This window comes from Neltuma alba, unplaced genomic scaffold, assembly GCF_004799145.2.
Source record: "Neltuma alba isolate B1F8T4 unplaced genomic scaffold, ASM479914v2 tig00002543_pilon, whole genome shotgun sequence".
Classification (NCBI taxonomy): Eukaryota; Viridiplantae; Streptophyta; class Magnoliopsida; order Fabales; family Fabaceae; genus Neltuma; species Neltuma alba.
In genome coordinates, this window is record NW_021632908.1 from 1 (window position 1) to 21,621 (window position 21,621).

At 33.7% G+C, this 21,621-nt stretch overlaps 3 protein-coding genes and 2 pseudogenes across 3 annotated transcripts; 3 read left to right on the plus strand and 2 right to left on the minus strand.

The window, feature by feature from the left end:
• The first annotated feature begins 828 nt into the window (after window positions 1-828).
• Window positions 829-3,796, plus strand: LOC114731981 (uncharacterized; annotated as a pseudogene).
• A 1,499-nt stretch (window positions 3,797-5,295) lies between these two features.
• Window positions 5,296-8,620, plus strand: LOC114731930 (probable arabinosyltransferase ARAD1; annotated as a pseudogene).
• An 888-nt stretch (window positions 8,621-9,508) lies between these two features.
• Window positions 9,509-14,301, plus strand: LOC114731921 (BUD13 homolog). The gene is given in 11 exon segments (XM_028919181.1): window positions 9,509-9,560; window positions 10,073-10,295; window positions 10,397-10,612; window positions 10,615-10,863; window positions 11,118-11,481; window positions 12,174-12,241; window positions 12,341-12,402; window positions 13,236-13,339; window positions 13,627-13,699; window positions 13,807-13,987; window positions 14,107-14,301. Coding segments are annotated over 10 exon segments (1,602 nt in total). The 5' UTR covers window positions 9,509-9,560; window positions 10,073-10,096; the 3' UTR covers window positions 14,193-14,301.
• Window positions 14,302-15,835: 1,534 nt separating this feature from the next.
• On the minus strand, window positions 15,836-16,285 carry LOC114731953 (S-protein homolog 5-like). Its single transcript, XM_028919222.1, has one exon. The coding sequence runs from the start codon at window positions 16,283-16,285 to the stop codon at window positions 15,836-15,838; it is 450 nt and encodes a 149-aa protein (XP_028775055.1).
• Window positions 16,286-20,164: 3,879 nt separating this feature from the next.
• LOC114731962 (S-protein homolog 5-like) lies at window positions 20,165-20,644 on the minus strand. The gene has a single exon (XM_028919234.1). It carries the CDS (start codon window positions 20,642-20,644, stop codon window positions 20,165-20,167), a length of 480 nt encoding a protein of 159 aa, XP_028775067.1.
• Window positions 20,645-21,621: the final 977 nt, after the last annotated feature.

Here is a 21,621-nt window from a genome sequence, read left to right on the forward strand (position 1 = left end):
ATAAATTTAATTGGCTTGAAGAAACTGAAGACCACCCGTTACGTTTATGCGCAGCCTCTTTGTCTGCTGCCTGGTGAAGCACTGTGTTGCCAGGCGGGTTGCTTGGCTCAAAATTTCGAAGGAAAACCTCCACTTCATCTTTGTTATTTTGCTCTGCGTTTCTTCTTTTTCCTCATCTTCTTTCAGTTTATTCAATCTGCAAGACGTTCCACTTCTCGGCAGAGAAAGAAACCAGTAGCTCTGCACTTCTGCTTGTTCAAGCAATGTCAGCTCCCTGGAGAGAACGGATATGTCATATGAAAAATAATATAATGGGACTCGAATCAAGCGGCCCAAATTATTAATTTGCACAAAAAAAAAGAGAGTAAATATGCAGTTTTTGAACAACCGTAAAAGAGATATTGGACAGTTAAATCAACATGGATGCTCCCATAACCTTTTTTTTTTTTTTTACCAGAAGATTATTGAGTGTTTAATGTGATGTGAATCAAATTTATACTTCCAAACTTCAACCCTTGACCGCTCGACATCTTCAAAATTTACCTTTTAATAGTAGTTGTTTATTTTTTCAAAGTAAAGATTAAAACAGATTTTGAATTTGAGATAGCCAAAAACAAAAGGAAAAATAATTTTTGTAACACGGGATCCTAAAAAATATTTGTTTTTTATCATTGAGTTCTCTTTTTCAAGGGGACAAAAAAGGGTGGACTTCTCTTTCATGTCACTGTTAACACTCCTAATTAACATTCTCCGTGTATTTGACCTTTTATCGGCAGTATTTTTCCACTTCAATCATAATCAATATCATATTATCACTTCCATTTTTTTGGTAAACACGAATCCGGATATTCATTATTGGAGAACGCAAGGTCCACGCAAATTCCCACTTCGGTTCCTCGTTTCTCTTCCCCTTCCGAGCTCATCAAATCGCGCAGCGTGACTTGACCTTCTCTTTTTGCTCTGAGTCTGAGATTCTTCTTTGGGCTCAGTGCGCCGCTCACAAGCTAAATAGAGTATCCCGGTTTGTATATCTTTCTTTCTTTGCTATGCTTTGTTTTTTTGGAATTTTACTCTTTTCGATTTTTCTGTTTAATTCTTTTTCGTCCGTGCATGTAGAAATGCCTGAGTCAATGGAAACCCATCTGCAAATTTCTTTTTAATCGAACGAATTTAGCTTAGATCCGTAATGAATGACGATTCTATAATCCTGGGTTTGTCGATTTTGTGTTTCTTTCCGAAGTATTTGGATTTTGAGACCTGAATTTTGTTAGAACTTTTTTTTTTTCCTTTAGGAATTCAGTTCCCGGGGATTCGAATTGAACTGTCCCCCAGTTTTTAGTTTAGGTATTAAGATGGAAGCAAATGTGATGCTAATGTAGACTTAAGAGCTGATGTAGTTTTGCGTATTTTCCATTTTGTTTGAGAAGCGAAAGGCAGTTGTCAGCGTTTTGTTTTGGATGGATTCCAAACCGCTGGAGTTTAATTTGATATGGCTTTAAATTGACCATTTGCTTGCTACTGAACCTGGTTGGAAACTTTTAGATTTTGTTATTCTTCCGTTAATTTTCATCCATATTCCTCATTCTTTCTCTGTTAGAAGGTCCTATGTTTTGAATACAATGTCAACCTGATATCTTCAAGACAAAACAACAGTTATGTTATATGATGTCAATAAGGATCGTCCTCTTATCCAGATTAGATGATCCTCTGTTAGCTATCCACTTGCCATGGTCCAAACCCATATAAACCAGTCTGCAAACTGTTGTGCAGATTGGGTTCAAAACTGAACTGACCTGTGCACGGCCTTAAACTTCTCTGGTTGGGAGAAATTGATAGGGCAGATTAACGACTTATGTTTTAGTTTGACAAGTCTGCCTTTCGTTGTTTCACTGTCTCTAAATATTCTTCTAGGAAGACCAAGCCCGAGGCCCAACTTTGTTACGCTTTTTGACTTAACATAATCAAATACGCCATTATATGAGGGCAAATATTGATGATAATATTAGGCATTTTATTCAGTGCTTCCTTTTTCAGTAGCAAGTTGTTATGATCTGTGCTTTTGTCTAGGGCAAGGGAATCGCTTATCTTGCTCATCAGGCCTGAAACAAATAGGGTCTCATTACTGATCTACTGAAAAAGAACAGGGGGAAACATACGGGGAGGACTTTTTTCACTTCAAAATAAGCTCAGAAGTTGCATTGTTTTTTTATTGTTGCAAGTTACAAAATGTCTTTTTAGAAACTAGAAGCGTGTGGTTTTGATGTGATGCTAATAAAAAAACCTGGTAAGGTTGAGATCCTCTCCTTCCAGTATTTCATGCACGGCTGTGTTGCTGTGGGTACGAAGAATGGAATGAGATTAATAAAAAAGTGGAATTTAAAATGACATTCGTACCCCTGGATGAAAAAGTAATAATAAAGATGAATAATGATTACAAAAGTATTATAGATTGCGTATTTGCAGAATTATAAATTGCTTTTCAAGAGGGATCCCAAATGAGACATGGATCAGCTTATTTGCATTGTCCTTGTGTACCTTTTTCCCCATAAAAGAAGAGATGATAAAAGAGTGGAGGATATTACATTATATGATGCCAATGAGAATGGAGGATATTACATTATATGATGCCAATGAAGGACAAAGTGCATAACATGATTTGTCAGGGTTTGATTATTATGGTTTCTTGTAATGAAGGGTATATAACTAAGGATGCCAATACTCAATGCACATGAAAGGAGTTTTGGGTATTCACTGCTATGAGCGTTGAGTTACATATTGCTCAGGGTTGGCTGCTTCAGTTATTCTTCATACTTATTTATCTGATAATAAACCCTAGACAATCAGCTGAAGCTATGAGAATAGTGTTGGATTTTGGTATAGAAGTATGCCTTATATATACAGCTAGATGTTGTGTCCATGTTTTTATATGAGTTTAAAGTGAGTCACATTATTCATAGAATGATATGGCTTCCTATGGATTTTACATATGTTGATATTTATTATTCTCCTTTGATTTCTGATATTTATAGTTCAGAAATTTCACTGCTTTAAATTTCTGATATTTATTTCGACCAATTGAATCGCTTAAATTGATAATTGATCTTATAATTGATTGTGTGAGGGATCTATAATTGATTTTTGCATTCATATACTTTTTCTCTATGCTTTACCAAATGCACTATAAGCATTCATTTTTATCAATGTTGAGGACTGGGATTACTATTTTGATTTCATTGTTCTTCTATGAACATGCAGTAATATATTTAACACGAATTGCAGCAGCCGGAGAGTGTGAGAGCCGAAGATGAGTCTGGCATGCCTTGTGTGCCAGAGTGTGGAAAGTCCATCACCATCACACTCTTTCAGGAGTTACTCCGTCTCAAGTGCAGAAAATGAAGGAAGATGTTATGCTATTTCCAACTGCTTAACCAGGAAATCATCTTTTCCATCTCATACAATGAACACATTTATTGCATCATCATCATCATCTAAAGTTGCCCCGCATCCTGGTGTTTTAAGTAATGAAGAGATGCCGGGCACTCCCCGCTTGTACGAAGTCTGCAGTGAGGAGGGACCTTGTCAGGGACTGGAATTTCGATCAAGTTTTATTAGAAGGCTAGACTGTTAATATTGGATAGAAGAAACCTTAAAGGACTCTTCTTGTGGGATAGAGTAAGTAGAGCATGATATTTGCTACCTTGCCTCTGATTATGTTATGTTGCAGTTGAACTCTCTTGGATTTCCTGCACTTGTAACTTTCAAGAAATTAATGCAACATTTTGTTCCTGTTTGTTCATCTGGCACTTTTTGTAGTTCACAATTTATTTCGAGGTTTAAATTTCTTTTCTGCAAAGTTAATAAGTTATATTACTTCATTTTATTTTCTTCCCTTTTTGTAAAGCATGTTTGATATGTTATTCTTTTTTAAAGAAATATATTAAACGAGGATAATTCGATTTCAAGGATTAAATAACCTTAACTGTGTTCAATGAATAAAAACTCTCCTCAATTATTTTCTTCAATAGAATTAATAAGAAATATGGGGGATTTTAGACTTTTATGCTTTTTCTGTTTGAGCTGAATCAAAGACTTTTCTGCCTACAACAATTTACCAATAGAAAGTCGACTCGTTGGCCAATGACCACAAAAGTTTGCAATTCAAACTTCTTTAAATTATTAGATTTTTTTAATGACAACTGAAGTTATACATTATTATTATTTTTGTTATAATTCAGAGTATTATTAAGTCATTTTGGATATGAGAATAATTTTTATCTGACCGAGAGTGTTAAGGTTAAAACTGTCTCAATAAGCATGTTTCTCAAAATTTGAACTTGTATTCTCCTTTTTACAAGGTGAGATTACTTATCATCCTAATCAACAGTTTTTTGATACTTGTACATTATTATTAATTAAGAATCAATGAGATTCCAGGAGGAAAAAACTAAAAAGAGACTAAACACAAAAAAAAACCCATTTTCCCTAAACCAATTATGAAGAAATTTGATGGTTATCTTAAATATAACAATTTAACTTATTTGTTTTTTATTTTATCTATTTTTTAATGTAATTTTTTGTAATAGTTGTACATGTTAAATATTTCATCACATAAAATTTCTAACTAATACACATTATTAATAAGGATATTTTAAAAAAGACAATATTTATTATTATAATAACTAACTTAACTAATTTTTTAAAACTACTCAAATTAGTTAATTAGTTCTTATACTACCTCCGGTTTTTAATATAAGATCTTATTTTAGTCCTAAATATAAAACCTCAATCCACTTTGTCTCTCATATTTATATATTTTTTCCCAATGTAGTCCTTCTAATAATGGTAATTCTAGCCAATATACTTGATTAGTAAGGATATTTTAGGAAAGACAACTATCTATTACAAATAACTAAATTAACTTCTTTCTTTAATCTCCTCAAATTAGTCAACTAGCTTTTATAATTAGGACGAGGTAATATTAAGTAAAGAAGAAGTATCATTTATCTTCCTTAAATTGCAAAGAACTTTTTAGTTCTACCGTAAGATTTCAAGTATTTTTATAATCTTCAAAAGTTCAAATATTAGAAAGTTATAAACCAATGTTCAAGTGACAAGCATTTTGGAGTTATAATTACTAAATTTTATATTTCCTAAAGTAAATTTTTTTCCTCGTACTACATTTTTGGCCTTTACTCGAATTAATATGAAGTGAACTCTTCTGTCAATAAGAAAATATAATAAAAAGAAAATAACCCATCCAAACAGATCCTAAGCGTTTGTCGTGAAGGGAAAAGTGGCCAAAGGCACGGAAGGCCGTATCGGGTTCACGCTGCCAGTGTTATCGTGTTCCGAGAGCTGAGCGCCCAAGTAAACTTGCCTGTAGATTAATTTCGGAAACTGCAGTTTCTTGATTTGAACTTTGAAACTACTGTTAGAGGTAGGATTGGGGAAGGAAAAAGCGATGCCTCCAAAGAACAGCGCCACCACCTCCTCCTCCTCTATTTCTACGCTCTTCCTAGTATTCGTCGTCCTTTGCATTCTTTCACTGACCCTCTTCATCTTCAGCACATCAAACCATTCCGATTCCTCTGTTTCTTCACTTTCTTGCATGAACGCGCTTCAATCTACAGCTGGTTTCATCAACGTCTATGTTGCAGACCTTCCCAGATCCCTGAATTATGGCCTTCTTGACAAATATTGGGTCTTCGATGCAGATTCTAGGCTCGGCAGCGACGCAGACCGTGAGATTCGGTCAAACAATTTGGCACAAGGCCAAAAATTTCCACCATATCCAGAGAATCCATTGATAAAGCAGTACAGTGCGGAGTACTGGATCACAGGGGATTTGATGACTCCCCAAGAACAACGAACTCGGTCGTTTGCAAGACGGGTCTTTGATGTCAAAGAGGCTGATGTGATTTTTGTGCCGTTCTTCGCGACGCTGAGTGCAGAAATGCAACTGGGTATGGCGAAAGGGCAGTTCAGGAAGAAAGTTGAAAATGAGGATTACCAGAGGCAGAAGGAGGTGATTGAGTTTCTTAAGATACAGAAGCTTGGAACCGGTCTGGTGGGCGAGATCACGTCTTTGTTCTCACTGGTGTGCTCCACTTTACATTTCTTTTAGCTTAGTTTCCATAGATGCAGTGCTTATATTTTGGCTACTTGTTTCCATAATAATGATGGTAATGGGAACAATTCTGTAATTTTACGCATATAAGTAGACCTAATTACTTTCTTATCGTTGAATATTATCTCTCTAATAATCTCATCACCAAATAATTTTCCTTTACCATCTACAATCTTTTGCTTATGATCAATAGAGGAGCAATTTGAGATAATGTTGGATCGCTTAAATTTTGCGGTACCACACTTTGCTAATAAATGCTCATCGCTGATCGGTGCTGGAATTCTGACTCTCACTTGGCTTGGGAATTTATAAAGTTTTTTTTTTTTTTGGTTACCTCAAATTTTATTTGGATGCCCTATGAAAATATTTGGATAATCGAATCAACAGTAGCTAGACGTTTTGCCTCTGGCACTGCGCACCTTGGCAGGCATACTTTAATTGCTGAGAATATCATGATGAGCTGTTAGGCATGTATAAAACTTCAAAGATCTCCCACATAAAAGGGCTTGTGAGATCCGAAAATGCTTAGGGATCTCTCACTGTCTTATCCTTGTTCTGCTTCCTTTTGTGCATGAAACTTCCGATGAAATAGGAATGGCTAATTAGATTACACGGGTTCTAATTAAACATTTTCTTGACCCACTGAGTTCTTAAACGCTCGATTGTGGGCTCATGTCTAACGTGCTCTGTTCTTGGTTTACAATAGTGTCGTTTCCTATTGATCACACACACACAGGGGGGGGGGGATGTGGGACTTGGTTTTTTTACTCTTGTTTTTGTTTTGAGATGCTATAAGTTTATATGTTGGTCACCATCATATTATGTACTGTCAGTGTGATTATTGTGCTTATGTTAAACTTTTAAGAATTTTTTCTCAACCTCTTATACCTAAGAGATTTTGTATGCATCCATAGTTATTCTTGTTTGCAAGGCCTAAATTATCCCAATCTCATCTTTTTCGTGAATGTATGCATGTTATAAAAATTGGATGCGTTGACACTTTACCTCCCAGTTGTTCAGATTTGCATAGATGGCCATGATTGGGAACAATCAGGCAGTCAGAGATATAGAAAGACGAAAAATAAGAGAAGCAAATTTCACTGCATGCTGTTGCCATCTTATAATTTAGTCTTTGAATTGTCAGGTTTTGTTAAAACTGAAGCATTCTTTGGCAGACCCAGTTGCTATGTGGCATGTCAAAGATGAGATTGCCCCGGCTGTTCTTCTTGTGGTAGATTTTGGTGGTTGGTACAGGCTTGACTCCAAATCATCAAACTGTAGCTTACCAGATGCTGTTCCACACACCCAAGTTTCATTAATTAAAGACGTGATTGTTCCATACACCCATCTCCTTCCCAGGTTGCATTTGTCTGAAAACCAGGAGCGCCACAATCTTCTGTATTTCAAAGGGGCTAAACATAGGCACCGGGTAGGTGTTGCATTTCTAGTCACTCTTAAGCTTTTGTGGATCACATTTTTCAACTTTCAGTTAAGCATCTTCCAAGATATACAGCTGAATTCTGTCACTGTTGCCTCTTCCTTTTTAAGGGATTAGTTAGTTTTCTGATTTTGGAATTTCAATGCCATTCGTGTTCCATGCCTAGTCCTTGACCAATTATTCTACTTGCAGGGAGGCCTAGTTAGAGAGAAGCTATGGGATCTCTTGGTTAGTGAGCCAGGTGTTATAATGGAGGAAGGATTTCCTAATGCCACTGGGAAAGAGCAGTCAATAAGAGGGATGAGGACATCGGAGTTTTGCCTACACCCTGCTGGAGACACACCTACATCATGCCGGCTATTTGACGCCATACAAAGTCTTTGTATACCTGTTATTGTCAGTGATAATATTGAGCTCCCATTTGAAGGGATGGTGAATTATTCAGAATTCTCTGTTTTTGTAGCAGTCAATGATGCACTGAGACCAAGCTGGCTTGTAGATCATCTAAAAATTTTTTCTCGAGAGCAGAAAGAAAGTTTCCGTCGAAATATGGCTCGAGTACAACCCATCTTTGACTATGATAATGGTCATCCAGATGGTATTGGACCAGTGCCCCTGGATGGTGCTGTGAACCACATATGGAGGAAAGTTCACCAAAAGTTACCCATGATTCGAGAAGCCATTGTTCGTGAGAGAAGAAAACCACCTGATGTTTCAGTTCTCCGCCGTTGCCATTGTAGTTGAATTCAGTTGGTCGTCTATCCAAATCCTCAACATTTTAAAAAGTGAATGCATATAGTGCATCAAGAGAAAAATAGAGAAAAAAATTACGGATGTGGAGATAAGACTTGGATCTTACCTTAGTTGCATTTTTTGTTATATAGTCTCCCAACATATGAACATATGAACGCTGATGATCAGATTTGATTATGTCTCTCTACTTTGACCGGTTTCTGGTCCTGCAGAGTTGTTGGGAAGATCATGAGACGCTTGTATGAATGGTATAGCAGAGACTTCTTAGCCAAATTATGCTAATATTTCAGAGAATTTTTAAATTTTTATTTTTATTTTTATTTTTTTAGAACATTTAGATCATGTGAGCTCGCTAGAGGACGCTGGAGGCAGAGCATGTCTCACCGCTCAAGTTGCACTTACAAATTATCTATGACTATTAGTGAAGTCCTCATTTGGACAACATAATTTGAAGCTGTGTTTTTGTGCAATACAGGTGAACTTTTTAAATGAATAAGTGTAATAGTTTGATAGATTTCTATTGAGATTTTAAATTTTAATAATAACTTGTTGCCAAAATAGTATTAAAAGATTTATTCTGAATAGAATGAATAGCATACAAGTTTTTTTCTTTAGAAAAAAAGTATATTCTCAAGATAAGAAAAAAAGACAATAGATTTGAAGGTTTTTATTTTTATTAATTAACATTTCAATATTTGAATTTAAAACATTAAAATTAGTTAAAGTGTATTTTTAATCTTTTAACTTTGTATAAGGTATTAATTTGGTCTTTTAACTTAAAAAATATATTTTAAATTATTTAATATTAAAATTGTTAATCTTAAATGATAATTTTTATAATAATTATAATTGTTGTGAAAATTAAATTTAATGTTTGTTTGAGAATATTTTATATAAAATATTTTATATATTTTATACAAGTCTCCGTAGAAATTGTAAGTAAACCTGTGAATTTAAAAACCTACCGTCAAGATTGTTAATATGCCCGCATTACAACCAAGTTGTAAGGATATTATCAAAATTATCAAAGTTTTGGAGCTTACTCGTAAATAAGTTTCTTATGTGGGACTGTTCATAATTTTCCCGGAAAATTCTTCTCTTAACTGCTGCTGTAACCTCTTGCGCGCCTTCGCTGGAGATCCTCTCCCCATAGCCGCCAGGTTCGCCGACAGAGCTCGTCGCCGCCGTCGCTGTCCTCCTAGCTCTCGCTGTCGTCGTCTTACAACACACCAATCCCTTCAGGTTTAGCCGTTTTCCTTCTGTTCTGTGTTTTCAGATTTCATATATCCTTTTGCATTCAAAAACCTAACAAAAAAATTAGTCCTCGAATTTTTAAGTATTTTATCCAAAAGATAAAGATGCTTCTACTAGACATAAATTCTCCATTAACGGGTTCTTTCTTCATAAGCCCATCCTACTGAGCCCTTGTTGTTACTGGAGAATTAATGGGACGCATATCAGGGCTCGGAAGCTTTCTATTCAGTATCATTGTTGGTTTGGACTTACATAGTGTTCATGTTGATTTGAAGATTGAACTTCGAAGTATTAAGGGTCATATGTTGTTGGAAGCTCTTGGCTAAATTTGAACTTTGTGATCTTTATCAGATTTACAATCTGCTTTTGTAGGCTCAACAATAATTTTTAGTGGCCTTTAATTTTGTCTAGATTTATGATATTTGCATGCTATTGAGAATATTTCCTTTTTTAGCATGGAATGTCTAACAGAACTTAACAACATGGATTTACATTTAAAGGCCATACGATAGGCTACCTTGACAATGGGGTCCAATTCCTTGAAAGAATATCTGAAAAGGTATGAAAGTAACCCAGAAGAAGGAACAACAAACGCAAAGAAGAAAAAGAAGCAAAAGAAGAAGAAACCTCAAACACAAGCAACTGGATTAGTTGTGGTGGATGAAGATCCCGTATGGCAGAAACCAGTAGATCTTGGAGAAGAGAATAGTGACAATTCATCAGGTAAATGACAAATGTTGATATGTATTCATGTAAGACAATTTATAATGGTTTTATTAATTTTTTTTTAAAAAAAAGTTACTCTATTCTGTTGGTTTGCCTAGATGAGGAGAAGCCAGTAGTAGATGAAGACATTGAAGTTAAACGTATGAGGAGGCTTGAACAGCTGAGAGCCAGGCGTCATTATCATGCTATATCTGAGGATGGAAGTGGTTGGGTTTCACTTTCTCCTAAGTATGCCAATTCTAATAACATCAACAATGACATGTCTCCACCCCATAAAGGGAAGATTCGGAATGGCACTCCTTCACCAGAACCTGAATTGAATCTATTGACTCTAATGTAGAAGATACTGATTTATCCCCTCCTCGTCAACATTCAAGACGCTATGACACTCCGTCACCTGAACACGCCTCACAACTTGCACATAACCAGGCCAAGGATTCTGATTTATCTCCCCCTCGTAAACAGAGGGCTCACAGTGTTACACTTTCCCCAGCTCGTAAGTTTAGGCCATCAGATGCTACAATTGAAGATGCTGATTTATCACCTCCTCGGCAACGGCGCAAAGGTAAACTGTATGCCGTCCCTTGAACCTAATGTTGTGGAATTTAGGGACAAAAAATGTATTTCTCATTTCTCTAATCTCATATGTGCTTAGTATGGGAGTTTATCCAGCAAAAATTTCAATAAATGCTTACAATAAATGTAAATATTCCCTAACAAATGCAATAAAGTCTGATTTCCCACAAATATTATCTTGACGATGCTCTCATTTGAATGCTGACATTTTCCTTTATTGATGTCCTCATTGTCAAACGTCAGAAGATTATGGGAAAAGAGGCCTGGAGACTGCTGAATTGCATGACATATCTCCACCTCGACGAGGTCATCATGATTCTCTCTATCAAGTCAGTTCACATAAATCATTGGAGTTGGACCTTTCACCTCCAAGGAAAAGAAGGAATATTGGAGGACGGGGTTTATCTGATCGCTCTCCCAGTCATCCTCGTAGTCCTCCTGCGAGAGTCATTTCACATCCATCTTTGTCTCCTGATCTTTCTCCACCAAGAAAAAAGCAAAAAGAAGTAGATTTTCCATCTTCTATGAAGAATCAGAAAACAGGCTTAATTTCTGGTCGAGATGTTAGGGAAGAAATTGACAAAAAGAAGAAAGATGATTGGCTGAGGTAATTGTTATTGGCTAATTTTTCTGTCCATTCTTTATTATATATATCCTATGAATTAATATGAAATATGGTGCGTTGTCCATACCTCTTGGGTTAAAACTAGGGCCTATAATTTGATACAATGAAGCTTTTTAATTTGGTTATGGCAGTACGGATGGTGCAAAATTTCTTTTAGATTTTGACATAAGAAGCGTGGCAGCTTCAGCAACAAAGAACGTTAGTTATTCAGGGTTCTTTTATGCTGTGTTTAGTGCATGTGATAACTTGTTCGATATTGCTTTTAGAACAGGCATGTTTTCATTCCGTTTCAGCGTGTGGTTACTTTGAAATTATTTTATTGGATTATGATTCTAAATTTGTGGATATATACTGTTGTCATGAAGTAACCTGCCAAAAACAAAATAACTTGTTGCTTCTGTTTCCTTAGCTTTTTGGCTGCTTTGAACTTAGTTCTCTGCATCATCTGGTATACCTGTACTTATATGCCGTACATCCATGCTTGAATTACTGATCTATGTTGTTTAAGAATTGTCAGTGTCTCTACCCTGTGGCCCTGTTTAATGATTATTAAGAATTTAATATATCAGAGTTTATGAGAAGTTGAATTTACCGTTCACCCATTCCACTTGGTAATCATTTCAACAAGAATATCTTGTATTACCCGAGAAACTGATAACAAATTCTTGCTACAGATTTAAACAGATGGATCCGAACATCAGCGGGCGTGGTGCTGAACCTGTGTATCGTGATAAAATAAAAGGTATGAAAAGTCAATCTTCATCTGATTTTTTGTGTTGAAATTATCTAATTTGCCTTTGTGTTAAATATGCTTATATGTAAATTATGTTCAACTCTGCAGGAGAACGCATTTCAAAGGAGGAATACATGAAGTCAAAACAAAAAATTAAAGAAAAGCCAAAGGTATTTTTGGTGCACCACAATCGCTTGCAACATAATCGTGTTTTTCTGGTTATAACCTTTTTATAAATGCACTGTGTACTGGGTACTGTGTCTTGGAACACTTGCCAATTGGTTTCCAATTTAGAAAACCATATGTCTAACTGCTCAAAGAACCATTTCTATCTGAATGCAATCAGTCTAAATAGCAAGATCAGCTCCAAATCATATTGCCCTAGTATACCCAGTGTAAGAACAAATGATCGCAAGTCTCAGAAAGTCGATAGTTCAGTTGAATCTGGTGATTATGCTTATTGAGAACCTGAGCAGACTTGTGCCGTTCCAGATGAACAGAATGAGTTGATGCAGAATTTTCATTTTCCCCAGGCATGTCATAATTAGAAGTCCAGAAATCTTAGAACAGAATAATAACCCCTTGGTGATAGCTTTGTATCGATTTATGTTCTATCCTTATTTGGAGCAAGATAAAGCGTAAATTGAGCAGTTTGCTCAATCCAACTTCATCAATTTCTGGATTATTCCTAGGCCATCTACACTTACTACTAAAATGAGTAATTTGATTAGTACTCCTGCCATCATAAATTATCAATGGTTAATTTACTATTGGTAGAAATGCTCTTCTACGCCCATGATGGCCCATAATCGAGCGTGTTATTTGTCCCATCTGAACATACAATGCCTTAGAATAGTGTGTTAACAACAGTTTGTGTAATTTTATGTGTTTCATGCGATAGCCTAAGGTGAAATTCTACTTCAATGGATCATTGATCTTATTTATCCTTTTCCTTTGAAAAAAAAATGCGTAGCTTAATTCTTAGCTGCCTTGTGACTTCTAGGAGATGGAAATAGAATGGGGTAAGGGTTTGGCTCAAAAACGGGAAGCTGATGCTAGACTTCAGGAACTAGAACTTGAGAAGGACAGGCCATTTGCACGTACAAGGTAATGTAATAAATATCTAAGGACTATTGTTTGTCATATTAGGTGTTTTTTTTGGAACCTGAAACCTATTACTTATTTATTTTTCCGTATAATCATCCTTCAGTGGTGGTCTTATTCATCTTCCAGCATTTTTTTCCAAATGAAATGATTGACACCTCATTGCCCCTCCCTTTATGAACAATTAATGAGTGTTCAATTTATTTGTGTTTTTGGCATAATATATTTGAAAGAATAAATTCCCTTGTCTCTTTTTCTCCATGAGAGTTTAAAGCTGTGTTTTCTGCCAGAGATGATCCGGAGCTTGACTCAGTGCTGAAGGACAGAGTAAGATGGGGCGATCCTATGGCACATTTGGTGAAGGTAATGTAATAAATCTGAGGCTGACCAATATGGTGTTGGAATTCATGTCATTCTAACATCTTGTATTTACGTTGACATGTTTCTCTTGTGGAAATTGTTTTTCTCAGAAGAAATATCCGGCGCCTGTTATTCCGGACCTGGGGGACAATGATAGAATGAGGGATTCAGGTTTCATCGTTCCTCAGGACATTCCAGATCACAGCTGGTTGAAAAGAGGTTTGGATGCTGCGCCTAATCGGTATGGGATCAGGCCAGGACGACACTGGGATGGTGTTGATCGTAGTAATGGTAGGTTTACAATTTCGTCTCATTCTAGTGACGTCTTCTATTTTCTCTCACAAATGATTTGGAATGCTTTTAGTTGTATTGATCTTAAAATGATTGACGTGGCTGTATTGTTGTGGTAGGATTTGAGAAGGAGCTGTTCAAGAGAATGAATGAGAAGCGATCCAGGGACAAAGAAGCTTACCTCTGGTCCGTGTCTGATATGTGATATGTAACTTGTGCATTCAAGAAAATTTTGTACTCGTCTTGATTAAAAAGGAAAAATGTAGTTGTCTCCCATATGAAATCGAGTAAATTGCAGAATTTTTTTTTCTTTCCAGAATCTCACACCCTTTATCGATTTTTTTAAACTCAAACGTTTTAGATAAAAACAGAATTGCGTATTTGTTTTCAAATAGTAATTTTTTTTACGTTTTAAAATATATGTAAATATCTGTTGAAGACAGAGAGGAGTATCCATGTAATAATTTTAGTAAAACAATTAAGATATTTGTTTAGTTTGCTCAATTTTTAAGATAAAGTCTTCATGTGATATTTTTTTCATTTTAGTGTTTTGAAAAAAGATTAAGAAAATTTGCATAACTATACTTTTGTTTTTTAATTGCGGGAAACTTTACAATTATGAAGGTTATCAAAAAATTCCAATGAAAAGGAGACATGAAAATTGAAGTTTGAAAAAAGTAAAAGAAAAGAAAATGTGAAAGTTAAATAAACGTGCCTGTGCGAACACAAACGATAGGAAAGTTCTGAAAGTGAAATCATGTACGATGAACTTTATGGCATCATTTTTTGAGCGATGACTGATAAGAAACGTCTCAAAAGGATTAAGGGAATTAATTTCTTACAGAAACTTTATGCTCCGTTCAGATGAAAAAAAATGAAAAGAGAGACAAACGAAAAGAAGAGAAAACTAATAAAAAAATATTATCTTTTTTGCTGTTTGGATAGAGAAGAGAAAATATGAAAGAAAGAAAATTAGCAAATATATGAATGATTAAAATACCTTTATTCTTAAATATATCATGTTATAAATCAAATTAAATATCATAATAAAAAAAATCATATTAACGTTAATATCATTAAATAATTTAAAAATCAAATTATTTGATAAAAATTTATTATCATGTGATTATATTTTAAAAACCAAATAATTTAGTAAAAAAAATTATTTTTAAAGGTAAAAATAAAAAAGTGGACAATCCTTTTTAAATCAAACATTATAAAATGAAATAAATAAATTACGTATTATTTAAGATTATTAATAAATAGTAAAAATTTAATGTAAAAGTTGAAAGAGATGAAGAAAATGAAGAAATTATATACATATTAATTTGTGCAAATTTCCTACATTCATTAACTGTGAAAGAATGGAGTTCATGTGTAGCTTTTGTTTTTTGCCACAGTATAATGAGATAATTTTGTTGAATTATGAAGTAGTTATAAGTAAAATTAAAAAGAAAAAGTTACATTAAAGGTGGAATATGATATTATTGGACTATATTTAAAGAGAATATATGAGGAATGTGAGCTTTCTTCTTATTTTCTCCTTATATATAGAGAGAAAATAAGGTGGGCAAAAATAAGGTGGACCCTATACCCTATTTTCTCTCCTACTTTTCTTTCCTCTCATTAACAGGAAAAAACTTATTTCTTTTCCCATTTTCCTCCTTTGTTTTCTTTCCATCCAAACATGAAGTTACAGTTATTATAACTTCAAAAACGTGAAGCATTCAGTAACCAAACCAAGAACATAAAAATTCAAAGCCTTGAGGTTGACACAAATGGAGAAAGATGTAAAGCTAAGAATGTTAATATATTATATTATATTATGGTTCCTCATGGAAACAAAATCTAGGGTTTAGGCCAGCGATACATGAGATCCCACTTGTTAGTCTCAGCATCAAACCAGTACCAACCATCAGTTCTGATACTCCATTTGCAGTCTGTGCACTTGTTATCGTCTCTGGTTGCTCTGTACACATCGAAGCTTCCCTTCACATGGTTGCCCCACCACATGTCGCAGTAGAACAAAGTTATCGCTGCGAACGCGTTGCTTCTGAACTCCCATTCAAAAGTGCTGTGAAACGACAGGTTGTGTATTCCCAAATCATCGTCTTTGGATTTGCAGTGTATGTTCAAAACGCGGCCCTCCCCCAGGTCGTTCGTGATTCTCACATGCCTCTTTGGAATTAAAGAAATCTTCTCAGAATAACTTGGTGCCCCTTTTGACACCACAAAGAGTAGTGATGATGATGCCATGAGAAGCAAAAGAGAAAGTGCTGCTGAATATTGCCTCGCCATTATTGTCTCCTCAAGGAGATGCTAAAATTAGAGTTGATGATATAACGATTGTTCTCAACAATCCCATTGAGGAAGGAATGAGAGATTTTGACTTTTGGTAGAGGAGGAAATATTAAAAGCTACAAGTAATTAATGACTTAAATATAAAGATAAGGTTCATTTTGAATCCCTTTTATTCTGGGCATTAATAGCATTTAAAACTGTATCATTCATGCTTGCTAGGAAGATAGTATTGAAGTACTACCATTTATTTTAAGCTGCTAAAGTCGTTTAATTTTATACAGAGTCTAAGTTTGACTTTTTAATTTTATAAAGTATGTTTTTAGTCATTGAACTGTAAATTTGTCAACAAAAAATGTTAACATTGAGGTCTTAAATAAAACATTCTCAAATACTAATATGTTAAGTTTAATTTTCAAAACAATCATGATTATTAAAAATAATCATTTCAATCTAACGATTTTATAGTTAAAAAAACTAAAAATATACTCTATCTGTCCTTTTTTATAAACAACAATTGTTATCCCGTCTCTAAATATAAGTAATATTTACAAGTTGTCTTAAATTTTGTAGCAAATTTCCTATTTTACCCACATTAATTACTTATTATAATACTCAATATATTTATTATCATATTTTTCAAATCATCATCTCTCTCCATCACATATTCTCTTTCTTTCATAATTCTCTCTATTATAATAATTTTCTTCTTCTCTTTCTTACACTCTCTCCCCCCATAAATAAGGGTATTTTAAAAAAAATAATTTCTAATTTCTATATATTTATTTTCTTTAACTACTCCTTTGGTCCTATTTATAGGGCAGAGAGAGAATTTTTCGGGTTTTATTTATAAGTCACTTCATTAAATTTTTACCATGAATGTACTATATTGTTATTCATTTATTATAGTATAGATAGTAATTTCTTTTGAAATGTGTATATATTAAATAAGGGTAAAATTGAAAAGTTGCTATATTTTAACGAAGAGTTGATATAGTTTAAGGTTTTTCTTGGTATATGTGAAATACGTTAGAAGTGCCTTATAAATAGGACAAGATGAGTAACCTTTTGATCTAGGTAATAGAGTCCAAGATTGCTTATAAAAAGGAACGGAGGGAATACTTTTTAAATTTAAATAAATTAAATTGAAACCTTGAAGATATACAGTTAAAGGAGAAAATGTATACTTTAACATTTATTTTATGAATCTAATGAAGGAAAAAAAAGAAAAGAAAAAATTTATAGATACCTATACTTTTATTTTATTTTTAATTTGGTACTTATGTGTTTTTCTCTCCTAGTTAAAAAAAAAAAAAGAGAGGAAAAATGGATTTTGGTTATGAACTAATACAAACCACTGAAACCAGTACAAAAAATTCGCATAAAATGATCAAAATTATATGAAAATATCCTCGGTTGACCTTGTGTTGATTGATTGCCTTGAGATATGGATGACATAAAGAAAGGAGAAACAAATTTAATTACATTTATATCAGTTGCTTATAGATTCTAGAAGACTACAATCTACATAGAACAAAGTTAACACCAGGGGTCCTTTGGTATGAGAAAATGGAGAGGAGAGGAGATGAGGGAGAAAAATTTTATTGAGGTCCACTTAAAAAATTGAAGAATTTGGATTAAAAGATTTTAACTTTTTTTTTTACATTTTTATCTTATATATTTTTTTTTATCAGAATTTTATAACCATACTAGTAATGGAGAAAGTAGATGCTAGCTACGAATGTTACTCCCTCCGTTCCTTATTATAAGAGACGAATAACCGAATTACGTTGATAAAAAAAACAGTTAAAATTAGTTAAGAACAATCAATGTGTAAAAAGTATAATTTTTTTTTCCAAAAATACCCTCATTAATAAGGAGAGAGAGCATGAGAGAGAACAATGGTAAATTATTAAAAGAAAGAGAAGTGGGAAGGAGAGAGAGTGTGAGTTGGAGACAATAAATATGGGTAAAATAGGAAATCAACACAAAAAAGTAGAGACAACTTTTAAGTGTCTCTTATATATAAGAACATGCCATAAGCATCAAATGTCTCTTATAATAAGGAACGGAGGGAGTAATATATTATATTATGGTCCCTCATGGATACAAAAATCTAGGGTTTAGGCCAACGTAACGATGCATGAGATTCCAGTTGTTACTCTCAGCATCAAACCAGTACCAACCATCACTTCCATTTGCAGTCTCTGCACTTGGAATCATCTCTGGCTGCTTTGTACACATCGAAGCTTCCCTTCACCAACACGTGCTTGTAGCAATATAATGTAACAACGTTATCTTTACAAACGCATTTAGTTTTGCTTCGTGAAGGAGATATTATGCCCAAATCATCAGTTTATGATACAAGGATTACTCTCAACAGCCGCGTATTAATATATACTACCTCCGACCTTTAATGTAAATGTTAGTTTACTAATTTGAGTAACTTAATTAAGAAAGTTTGTTAAGTTAATTATTTGTAATGAATAGGTTTTGTTTTTCCTAGAATATCCCTGCTAATTATGTATATTAGTTAGAACTATTATTTGTTGAAATCTTTAATATGTACAACTATTATAAGAACTACTTTATAAAAAATTAGATAAATATAAGAGACAAAATAAATTAGAGTCTTATATTTAAAACTAAATTAAAAGTTAAAGTAGCTTTTATATTAAGAATTGGAGGTAATATTGGGAAATGAGAAATCATGTTGTCATATATGCTTATCATTATTTTATTTAATGTTATGTATATAAGATAATAATTTATAGAACAAAGTTCATACTACATCACTAAGTAAAATTAATTAAGTAAGTGATTCACAATATTTAATTTGAAACGCCACTCGTTGGAAGGAAAAAAGAAAGAAAAGAAAAGCTACTCAATATAGATCGTATATCTATTGCCTCGATTATATTGGAGATTCAATTTCTGATTGCTTTGATGACCTATCTACAAATTTATTATTGAGAGATATGCTGTTTGACATTCAATAACAAGGGAAAAAAAAAAGATAAGAAATATGACTCAAAAACAAAATAGATAAATTTATTATATAACTAAACATATTATTAAATTATCGTAAAAGCATTAGTTTTATAGCCGCCGGCACATAAAATACATTGTCATTTATTCAAATCTAAGGAGACAATATTGTAGAAATTGAATTATACTTTCTTTTTTGTTGTATTGGTCTTAAAAATGATTGACGTAATAAGCTGTTTTGCGATTTTTTTTTATTTTAGTGTTTTGAAAAAAGAGTAAGAAAATTTCCATAACTATAATTTATTTGAACGATATGATGCTGCGCATCCTAAATGTAGATTGTCGTACATTTTTATTTTTCTATTGCGTTAGACTTTGCATGTATAAAGTTATCCAAAAATTCCAATGAAAAGTTGAAAACGAAAACATGAAAGTTGAAGAGTGCCAAAAAAACAACAAAGAAAGAAAAGAAAAACGTGCAAGTTAAATAATAATTAAGTTATAATACACTACACACAATAAAAAATTGTAGAAAAATAAAATCGTGATATTACTACTTACGTACTTTATGGCATTATTTTTTGGGTGATGACTGATATGAAACATAGAAATAGAATTAAGGGAATTAATTTCCTTAAAGAAATTTTAGTGTTGCCAAGACTTTTAAAAATAAAACGTAAAACATTCAATGACTGAACCAAGAAAGAACACCGAATTCAAAGCCTTGAGGTTGACACAAATGGAGAAAGAAGATGTAAAGCTAAGAAATGGAACATATATATATATATATATATATATAATCTAATAATCTAATAATATTATTATAGTGACAAAAGACTTATTAATATATTATATATTATGGTCCCTCAACCTCAAGGATACAAAAGCTAGCTAGGGTTTAGGCCATTGATACATGAGATGCCAGTGGCCACTGCCAGAATCAAACCAGTACCAACCATCAGTTCTGATACTCCATTTGCAGTCCGTACACTTGTCATCGTCTCTGGTTGCTCTGTACACATCGTAACTTCCCGTCACATTGTTGCCCCACCACATGTAGCAATAGAACAACGTGTTCCTTATAAGCGCGTTGGTCTTGAACTTCCATTGATATGTGCTGTGAAACGACAGGTAGTGTACTCCCAGATCGTCGTCTTTGGATTTGCAGTGAATCCTCAAAACGCGACCCTTCCCCAGATCGTTTGTGATCCTCACGTGCCTCTTCGGCAGCAAAGAGATGTTTTCTGAAGAAGTTGCCGGCCCTTCTGCGTCTTCCTCTAATGACTCTCCAAAGATTGTTATCAGTGATGATGATGCCATGAGAAGCAAAAGAGAAAGAGATGCTGCTGATGAACAATGTTGCTTCACCATTGTGTTCTGCGAAGGACATTATTCTCAAATCAGAATTTATGATAGGAGATCAAGCTAGAATGAGAGATTTTGGTAAACAAGGAATATTATTGTAACAGCTCATTAGAGTAGTTAATTACATTGACTTCAAGATAAGGGTCATTTTGAATCGCTTTGATTTTGGATATTAACATGGTGAATGTTAAATTTACACTAATCAGTTAGGCAGAAGGTAAATTGATGAAGAACAAATTAAATAATACGTAAAAATGGGGGAAAAAAATCATGTTTGTCATACGTTTACCATTATTTATTTAATTGTATTCTATGTATGCAAGATTACCTTTGATGAAAATTCCTCATAGGACTCGTATTATTAAAAAATGAAATAAAATTCTTCGTGAGGTTTCACCAGAGAGAACATGGCGGAAGAATCACAGTTCAAGGCTCCTTGTAGAAAAATTTTATATTGAAAAGGACTAAAAATTTGAAATTTTTCTAAAAGACCATTGATCATGACATGCTTTTAAATTAGTCCCGGGTATTAACGAATTGCTTACTAAGAAATTTTTAAATCCATATTTCTTGAAGTTTTCAAATTGATTATGAATCCGAGGAAAACAGATTTTGATTATCTACGTACTAATACAAACCATGAAAGAAAATTTTCGCATAAAATGGTCAAGTTTTTTATATGAAAATATATCCTCTGTTGATCTTTGTGCTTATTGATTGCCTTGAGATATCGACGAAAGTAAATTCTTTATGAGCGAAAAAGGCAAGTCCATGATTTTTATGAAGGGGAAAAAAAGTGTTCTTGAAGAAAGAAGAAACAAATTTAACATTTATGAACAGTATCCATTGCTTCTAAAACATTATTACAAATAATAAACTTGATACTCCGTAAAACGAAGTAAATGATTCGCAATATTTGAAAAGCTACTCAATTTTCTGATTGCTTTGATCACATCTACAAATTTACTGCTAAGAGATAATTT

Coding starts and splice junctions, on each gene's coding strand:
- LOC114731953 (XM_028919222.1), bottom strand. CDS start 16,285: ATGGCGAGGCAATATTCAGCAGCACTTTCTCTTTTGCTTCTCATGGCA.
- LOC114731962 (XM_028919234.1), bottom strand. CDS start 20,644: ATGGTGAAGCAACATTGTTCATCAGCAGCATCTCTTTCTCTTTTGCTT.